The 10,058-nt window shown below is 35.5% G+C and overlaps 1 protein-coding gene across 2 annotated transcripts in view; it reads left to right on the forward strand.

Annotated features, from left to right (window-relative positions):
- Positions 1–530: 530 nt before the first annotated feature.
- Positions 531–10,058, forward strand: part of LOC107585386 (epidermal growth factor-like protein 7) — an 18,720-nt gene continuing 9,192 nt past the window's right edge. Inside the window, exons 1-6 of one of the 2 annotated variants that reach the window (XM_016272392.1) lie at positions 531–2,069; positions 7,358–7,514; positions 8,418–8,543; positions 8,626–8,738; positions 8,843–8,938; positions 9,643–9,834. In XM_016272392.1, coding sequence (XP_016127878.1) covers positions 7,435–7,514; positions 8,418–8,543; positions 8,626–8,738; positions 8,843–8,938; positions 9,643–9,834 — 607 coding nt within the window. In that variant the 5' untranslated portion in view covers positions 531–2,069; positions 7,358–7,434. The remainder of the gene's footprint in view (positions 2,070–7,357; positions 7,515–8,417; positions 8,544–8,625; positions 8,739–8,842; positions 8,939–9,642; positions 9,835–10,058) is intronic. The other variant, XM_016272393.1, reaches the window with a different exon arrangement.

The following is a 10,058-nucleotide window of genomic DNA, read 5'->3' on the forward strand; positions in this document are numbered from 1 at the left end:
TAAATTTAGGAATCAATATTTTTTTTAGTGCATACCAGTTTTTTTGCGATTAATTTTTTTTTGGAAAGACTTATGTAATGACTTAAATAATGACAAAAATCTAGCATACTCCACAGATATTGCTGGCTAAGATTTTTTTTCTATTTATTATTATTATTATTATTAATTTTTATTTTTTCTAAAAACTTCATATATATATATATATATATATATATATAGTGAAATATTTGTTTAAATTTATCTTAATATAATATAATAATTTAATATATTTTACAGTTGTTTAGTTTTTTGTAACAATGTTAAAGTCTTTACTGCCACTTTTCGATCAGTTTAATACGTCCTTGTTGAATAAAAGTATTAAAGGGGTCATATGATGCGATTTCAAGTTTTCCTTTCTCTTTGGAGTGTTACAAGCCGATTGTGCATTATGACCCCTTTAATTTATTGCTTTCTTTATTACATTTTTTTTTAAAGCCTAAGCGGTAGTACATGACAGTATGGCAGTAAATCAACCAGGCTACATCAGCAAATGTCATTTTAAGGGTCAAATCAGCTAGGAATCTCTCCTGAAGGTGCCACCTGACCTGCACCGTTTCACTTCCATATTCTTGTAAATATTCCTAGGATATTCCAAATATTAGTAGTTGAAATCACAGGGCCAAATTGGCGCCGTTTCAGCAGATCACCACAGTGTGTTTGTGTCCGATAGAGACGTGATTACCCGTAGAGGGGCGCGAGGGGCGCGAGGGGAGTGTTTGTGCAGCCAGAGGGTTTATCAGCTCCAAACACTCGCAGGATTTCCGGTCTGGGATTGTCCGTCCAATTCCTGAGTTCCACAGGAAGCGCGGAATAAAAAGCAGGAGAAAAACGCCCAAAAGCATCTCATTCCTCGCCAGTCGGATCACGGGGAGCATCGAGATTTTGACCGCACGGTGCTCGTTATCAGAGAGAAGAAGAGTTTAGAAGAAATGGTGGCGATGGAGGAGCGCGCGACAGGTGGATCGAATGGCCTCGAGCGCAGCGCGACATCACGTGATTGTATGAACCGGGTGAGTGTGTAAACGTGTGTTTATATCGGCATGGGGATTTTCTTTGATTACACTTTCGGTAAGCCTTTGAACATTACATATGGAGCAGTTCATATAAAATTCAATATGAATGATAAATGAAATTAAAGTTTCATAACTATTTAAACGGACGATGTAAAAAAATTTTTTTTTTTTGGAAACACTTAATGAAAACAAAACTTCAATATATGAAGTTTAAAAACGTGCAATAATTGTTAAAAATAGTTTATACAATTTTAGAAGATGTGATTTTTGGGAAGCTTTTGAAATCAAATTTTCAATACTTTATGAGTTATAAAATTAAATCGTTTTCATTATACACAAACACACAAATATATCAACTTTTTTCATGATCGTGAAGACATGCGCATGCATTTTAGGCATTTCATATTTGTCTACAAACCTAATTTCAAGCATTTGACTATTCATAAATTCAGTCAGGTACGTTATCGTATTCCTTTATTGATTTATTAACAGCAAATAATATTTGTATATGGAAGTGGCGTGTTTTTTTTTTTTTTTTTTACAGAACTACTGTAAGTTGGCCAAAAAGGATTAAAGCATTAAAGCTTAATTCCCGGTCTCTTTTATTTTCTCTCTTTATTTCTCGGTGTGTGACCCGGTAAACTGAGCTGCTGCGGGTGACGTCACGCGGCGCGAGGGTCTCCGGTGAGCTCTTGCATGAGTGTTTCTCCTGGGACGTCCCAGTGAAGGAGGGGCAGTAGTGGTGTGGTTACCCCCCTGCACGCTTTGACAGTTGAGAGAACCGAGTGTGCAAAAACTCCTAAACACGGAGAGCCGAGCCACGGGAGACGCGCGCAGGAATTGCCAGTGCGAGTTTGGGCACACGTGTGTTTTTGAACTATTTATAAGATTATTCCAGCCCTGGCCTCTGAGTTTGGTGGGAAACTTAGTTTTTGGGACGCGCCGGGGGACCAGTCTCTTTCTTTCCCTTCTAACATCCACGCACGAGCGGTTACTCTCGTGGATACGAGTGATTCAGTGAGTCATTGTACACATACTTTATTTGAAATTGTTTATGTAAATTCGTGCATGCATCATGCACTTCAGTATTATTTATTTTGGCATGCATCAGTTTAATACAGGTCATTATGTGTGTTTGTGTTACTAGAATTATAATTAGATTAGACTGAACTGGATCAACACTGCAATCTGTGATTGGTCGCATATAATGCTGTAGAGAAACAGCGCCGCCTGCTGGTCGTTTACTGATAAAGCGGTCAAACTGCATACTATACTTACAACAAACTCTGTTCAGAATTGCATACCTCTCGTATTATTTGAATTATGTAGCATGCATACTGTGCATAGTTTGAGTACAATACTCGCATAACCAAAATGCGCACTAGAGGTTGCTGTATCCCACAATGCAATGTGCTTGACTTGATCTTCTGTTTCCAGTGATGAATTGCTTTTTGCAATTGCTTTTTGAAACTATTATAAATGCATATTGCATGATATATTGATTTTTGTTTCACAGTTTAAGAAATAGTATGCAGTATATACTGCACACTAAGCAGTATGCTAGTGCTTCATTCCAAATATAAGCACACACACACTAACCGCTGGCCTTCCATTAGTCCAAACTGCTTCCGCTTTTAATTAGTGCCATTATTTGTGATTGTATGCAGTGATGTGGATCTAAATGCCGGTGTGTGTTGACATACAGAGTTTTTCATTCATTTTGAGGCTTTTTTTTGTGGTTTGGCATTTTGTTTAAATGTACACTTTTGCACAAATTTTTAAATTTTTTTTTTTTTTTCCGGTCTTGTTTACTTTTACAAATATCTGAAAATTCCTAAAACAAGATGCATTTACACGAGAAAGAAAATTAAATATCAAAACTTCAGTGAATTTGTTTAAAAGAAGAAAAATATCTGCAGCTTACACCGTTTGTTCTTGTTTTTAAGCATAAACTCACTTAATTTTGATACATTTGTCAGAAAACAATATGTCATTTTGCTTCTAAGGTAAATTAATCTTGATTTAAGAATGTTTAGATATTTGTACTGGAAAACAAGACTTTTTTGCACTTTTTTGCACTGTACCCTTGTTGCTCTGTTATTGTGATTTAATGATGTTGATGGAAATGCTGGAAGTTTGCACCATTATTTATATATATATATTCTTTATTCTCCCTTAAAGGAATAGTTCACCCAACAATGGAAATTTGCTCATCTTCAGGCCATTCAAGATGTCTCTTCATCAGAACAGATTTGGAGAAATATAGCATTACATCACTTGCTCACCAGTGGATCCTCTGCGGTGAATGGGTGCCGTCAGAATGAGAGTCCAAACAGCTGATAAAAACATCACAATAATCCACAAGTAATCCACTCCAGTCCATCAATTAACGTCTTGTAAAGCTGCATGTTTGTAAGAAACAAATCCATTATTAAGACTTTTTTAACTTTGCTTCCAGCAAAAATACAAATCCTCCTCCATAATATTGCTTCTTTCATTGAAAAAGTCTTCTCGTGTGGATCAGGAGAGAAATACGCACAGATCAAACAAGTCAAAATAGTCCAAAACAGTCCTAAACAAATATGTCAGTGCATTTTGATGTGAGAGGACAACAGTGAATGGACTTTTTCACTGGTGGAAGCATTATTAATGATTATGGACTTGTATTTTGTCCAGAAGCAAGGGTTAAAATGCTTTAATGATAGATTTGTTTGTTACAAAAACGCAGCTTTTCCCTTCACAAGATGTTAACTGATGGACTGGAGTGGTGTGGATTATTGTGATGTTTTTATCAGCTGTTTGGACTCTCATTCTGATGGCACCCATTCACTGCAGAGGATCCATTGGTGAGCAAGTGATGCAATGCTGAATTTCTCTAAATCCAATGAAGAAACAAACTCATCTGCATCTTAGATACCCTAAGGATGAGTTCATTTTCAGCAAATGTTCATTTTTGGGTGAACTAGTCCTTTAATAGCTAATTATCATTCCTCATCTTGCTTGAAAGACTCATTTAGTGTAAATCTATTGGTGTTGCTGCATCACAGCACAATTACAAGATGCACAATTTGTTACACACACTGCTTTTCAGAGAGCGTGAGTCAGAGATCTGGCAGCATTTACATACGACACGTGGTAAGTGTTTACATATGATGGTGATCAGATGAATTGTGGGAGACGCACACATATACAGCGTCAGCAACTGAAACAGCCTGTAGGTACAGACCTGTAGAAACCATTAAGCGTTTGGCAGGAGATGTGTATGAAAGTCATCCAGAAGTCCTAAACCACTTTACTGCCTTATTGTGGTGTCGTACGCTCTGCGGTGGGCCGGCCGACTCAAAACAGACAAGTGAAAACATTATCTGACCCACAATCCTTTGGCTGAGATGTCAAGCCTCACCAATGCTGCGGAAAGTGTTGTTATCTTAACAAATCTGATATTAAACACTGTAACACACCTAAGATAAGGAATCACACACGATTAGCCAGTTACACACACATCAGCATAACTCAACGCATTTCAGCTGAATTTCTGTGATGTTAGCATGTTACTAAGCTAACAACACAATGCTTAAATAAGCATACAAATACAAATAGGCCTTTTGGGTAAACTGGGATCATTTTTAATTACATTAAGGTTTTATCCATTCATTTTGGTACTGAATGAAACACAAGTGTATTCATAACTAATTATTCTTGTTTCCTCTGCCATCTTGGGTGTTTTTTTCCCCCTCCACATATCTTGTTGCAATGCATTCTGGGATTGTTTTGTCTACAACTGATGCATGTGATTGTCTATTAGAATTCTGAGAAAAAGCATCTTAGATTAGAATGCAGGATAATAATGCTGCCTTTATTTTAGCATGTTGCTAAGCTAATGTCAATGCTCAGATAAAAATACATTTAAAAACACAAATAGCTACTGGTTAAATACATTTTTAATTAGATTAAAGGGGTCATATGATGCTTTTTTAAAGATCATTATTTTGTGTATTTGGTGTAACAGAATATGTTGACATGCTTTAATGTTCAAAAAACACATTATTCTTCAAATACTGTACATTATTGTAGGTCCTCTATGCCCCGCCTCTCTCAAACGCTTCGTTTTCTACAAAGTCCCTCCTTCCGACAAGCGCAGTCTGCTCTGATTGGCCAGCTGACCCAGTGCATTGTGATTGGCCGAACACCGCAAGCACTCGTCGGAAATGTAACACCCCTTACCATAATCGCAAGCTTCATCTTTCAAAATAAATGTAAAGACAGAGCCCGAAAGGGGAACAGAGTCTCATGACAGACACAGAGATGAATATGTGTTTGCAGTACACAAGCCACGGTTAAGACCGCTGCCTCCACGATACCCTTGTGTAAATGAAGTACACTTTAGCAAAGAGCACTTACTAGAGAAATAATACATTTTAAATGTGTATACTTGTGAAATAAATGTAATGTTTTTAGACATTTAATTGCATCTTATTTGTTAAAATGTATATTAAGTGCAGTTATTTAAACTTCAGCGGTTTTTTTTACATAAGTAGGACTTAAGTACATATTTTATGTCATTTCATAATTACGTCTACTGTTTTTGAAATATGGTTAAAGTTTATTTACTGTCAAATGTACTGACAAGCATTTATTATTATAACTAAAATTAAAACGGTGAAGTTGCAATATAGAAAATTAAAAATGTATAGTTACTTTAAATGACAATATCAAATAATAAAGTAAAACTTAATCATAATTAAGTATTTAGTATGTTAGCCAGGACATCAAAACAAATGTACTTCTTTATTAAAACATAATGATTTAAAATGCACTATATAGTAAAGCACTTAGTGCAATATATTATATTATCTTCAAGCGTAGTTTTTTTTTAAATGTAAGATTTGAAGTACACTACAAGTACACATTCAATACTATTAAGTGCACTTCTTTTTCACAAGTGTATGTTTTGGTATTGAATGAATCTTTTCACCGAGCCTTAGCAGAAATGTAGTCAAAATGTAGTATCTTTGAATTTTAATGCCTCGTTTAAAACAACCTACATCGAGAGCAGTGATGTCTTACAAAGCTGTCTATAAAACTATAACAGGGTCTTATTAGTCACATTTGGAAAGTTTTCTAAAGTCTAAAAATAAACTCACCCAGTTTTCCTCGCTAACTCATTCTGTCCCATGAGCTAAATCCAAAAACGAAGTGCAGATTTACCATCCCACACACAGGTCAAAATCATTAAACAAAGAACAGGATTAAGATGGGTCATTAATCTCCAGAAAATATGAGACGAGAGCTCATTTAAAGTGCTTCTTACTCACACACACACACACACACACACACAGGTGTGGTAGGTATAATAGCTGCAGCTTTAGGGTTGTGGTCAAAAGCTTTCTGGGGAACACAGAGATCTGTTTTACACTGCGCTCTAAACCTCATTAAAGCAGCAATAACCTGATGATTACTGTAAGCTGTTCAAGATGAGAGAACACACGTGTGTGTACATGCTCGTATTCAGATCAACTCACAAAGAGAAATGACTTTTAATATAGCTGGCTTTGTGAAGAAATAGAGTGCATGCATGTGTGTGGCAGGACAACGCTGTTTCAGTAATCAAAGCCATGCTTTTAATAACATGTTTTTATGAAAATAACATTTAATACCTGTATAATCTAAAATCTTCACGGAAACAGAAATATCTGTCTTTATTACATCCAAATAAAAATGACATTTTAGCTGCATTGAGTTATGATCGGACTGATTTTACTTTTAAATCATCCGTACTGTTATAAATGCAAACATGCAAGTATTTATATTTACACAGATTTCTCAGAAGCATGTTCAACTCAATCCACTGTGAAATGCAACAAATGCACTTCTTAATGATGATTAATTGCCTCTGATTCTCTGCCTTTAAAAGTGCATTAACTCTCTCTCGCTTAAACATGAAACGGGTCATAACTGTGTGCTTTTGCAGAATGGTTATAAATGCATGTTTTAATTCTTAAGTTGTGTGTTGTATGTATGATGGGATCCAGCTGTTACTGCATAAATAACATTTCCTAAATACCAGCTAAGTGCTCAGATCTCAGATCTGAGGATAATACTGTGCTCTGATATGCTCATTTTCAGCTTAAAGGAGTCATAACGTATTTTATTATTATCATATATCATTGTTAGTATTATATGTTATGTATTATATATATTATATTGTATTCCATATATTACTTTGAAAATAATGTTATAAATGTCTGTCTTTCTATATATCTGTCTGTCATCTGTCTGTCTATCTATCTATCTATCTATCTCAGGTAGCTGATAGAGTTGGATGAACCTGAGGTGGACACACTCACCTGAGCGAGCGACAGATAGATAGACCGAGAGAGAGATGTACACAGCGGTGCTGCTGTCCTCCTCTCTGTTTCTCCTGCATGTGACCTGCACGCCTCAGATTCACGGTCACCACGGGTAAAAGCACACACTGTAGCGTCTGTAGTGTCAGGAAATGTCAATTCTCATGCTCTAAGGGGTCAGGGGTCAACAAAAGGTTAAAGGTCAACGCATATAATAGCAGCTAATTAGATCAGACTGTCATGTCCAATTATAGCTGATGGACAGCAAAGCTTTTGGTGCAAAAACAACGTACACATGTACACATCTTCATTTTGTTCTTCTTTTGTTCTTGGCTCTTAATGCATTGTGTTTCCTTCTGAAGCATCAGTGAGCGTTTGAACTTTCTGTAATAGTTGCATATGAGTTCCTCAGTTGTCAAATGCATTGTACAGTCATTGCTGGAAAGGGTTCAAATACACAAAAATGCTGGAAAACCAGAGAATTAGTGGGACCTGAAGGATTTTTTTTACTGTTTGGGGTCCGGTTTTTTGTTTTTCACTTTTATTCAGCAAGGATGCATTAATTTGATCAAAAGTGACAGTAAATGTATTTATAATGTTATAAAATGTTTCTCTTTCAAATAAATGCTTTCTATTCATTAAAAAGCCTGAAAAAAGTATATCATGGTTTCCACAAAAATATTAAGCAGCACAACTTTTTTCAACATGGATAGAAATGTTTCTTGAGCAGCAAATCAGCATATTAGAATGATTTCTGAAGATCACGTGACACTGAAGCCTGGAGTAATGATGCTGAAAATTCAGCTTTGCATCACAGGAATAAATTACATTTGAAAATATATTCAAATAGAAAACAGTTATAATATTTCATTATTGTACAGGTTTTACTGTATTTTTTATCAAATAAATGCAGCCTTGGTGAGCATACGTGGCTTCTTTCAAAAACATCACAATCTTACCAACAGCAGTGTTTGTGTGTAGGAGTGTGTTTGTGTATAATTGTGTGTGTGTGTTTCAGGAGGAGAGTGTGTGTTGGAGATGCCTGGAGTCGTCGTGTGTCTTACAGCACAGAGTCATTTCTTCAGCCCGTACACAAACCCTACATCACCATGTGCCAAAACCACCGCATGTGTAGCACATACAAGTAAGAACACACAAAACACATCAAAATGCATCTTATACTTCATAATGTATCAGCCTTTCACTGGACTGTGTGTGTTTTACAGGACAATCTACAGGGTTTCTTACAGGCAGGTGAGCAGAGTAGCTCCTAATGTACACATTTACCCAGAATGCTGTCCGGGATGGCGACGCATGCATTCACACAACTGTAACCAAGGTAAACGGCCATCATACTGCATAACATGAGCCCTAAATGTGTTTTCTCTTGGATTTATAACTGCATGTGTGTGTGTGTGTTTTTACATATGTCTCTCTCTCTAGCGGTGTGTAAGCAGTCTTGTGCAAACGGAGGCTCTTGTGTAAGGCCTAATCACTGTGCATGTCTAAAAGGATGGACGGGGCCATACTGTCAAACAGGTACTTGAAAACACACACAAATGTTCATTTACAGTTATGATTATGGCACATGCTTTATAAACTGAGTACACAAAGAATTGATGTCCATGGACAAACCCAACAAATATACATATACAAATAAATGCAAACACAATTTGAGACTATTTTTGCTATGTGCATTTATTTTAAAGGGCTTTTTTTTGCTCTTTTATTATTAATATAATGTTATTATATATATAGATATATATATATATATAATTGTATATAAATATGTAATTAAATGTAAAACAGCAAGAAAAGCCCTGTACATTATGAATATTTAAATTATTGTTAAATAATTTATTATGTATATAACATTGTATATATATATAATTATTTTATATATTTTTATGTTTTTGAATATTATATATAACATTTTAAAAGCTATTTATAAAAATAGTATTTACTATTATTAAAACAGGACTTTTCTTGTTCTTTTATTATTTATAAAACAATATAAAATGTAATACAAATTCTATAAAATGTTAATAAATAAATATATAAATAATTTAACAATTTTAATAAATATAAAAAGCTGTGAAAAGGCGGTTTGAAGGGTTGAAAAGGAAACTTCCTTTTGAAGGTTTGGTGCAAGAAAGCTTTACTATCATTATAAGGAGGCTTTGGGGGAAAAAATACTGAAGATTTTATCATAACATATTTCAAAAGCCGTTTTTCTCTGTCAGATGTGGATGAGTGTAAGGAAGGTCATCGCTGCTCACAGAAGTGTGTGAATACGGTGGGGAGTTATCGGTGTGTGTGTCAGGACGGATTCAGTCTGGCTGAAGATGAAATAACGTGTTCAAGAATTCCTGCTCCCTCCCCGCCGCCCACCGGGCCTCCAAAAGCAGACGATCGCTCATCCAGAAGCCATGCTGGTAAGACATGTATACATTATCATCAGCCGCAGACATACAGATGCAGAGACCCATCATCCACACTGGCTTAACTAACACTCAAACTCAGAGTAATAGATACAAGAACGATGAATCCCCAGACAGAATTTCCAGACATGAATTTCTTTACAAAAAAGTTTCGATATACAGGTATAATATATATATATATATATATATATATATATATACATATAATATTACATTTT

Source organism: Sinocyclocheilus grahami, unplaced genomic scaffold, assembly GCF_001515645.1.
Source record: "Sinocyclocheilus grahami isolate Dianchi unplaced genomic scaffold, SAMN03320097.WGS_v1.1 scaffold70.1, whole genome shotgun sequence".
NCBI classification, from domain to species: Eukaryota; Metazoa; Chordata; class Actinopteri; order Cypriniformes; family Cyprinidae; genus Sinocyclocheilus; species Sinocyclocheilus grahami.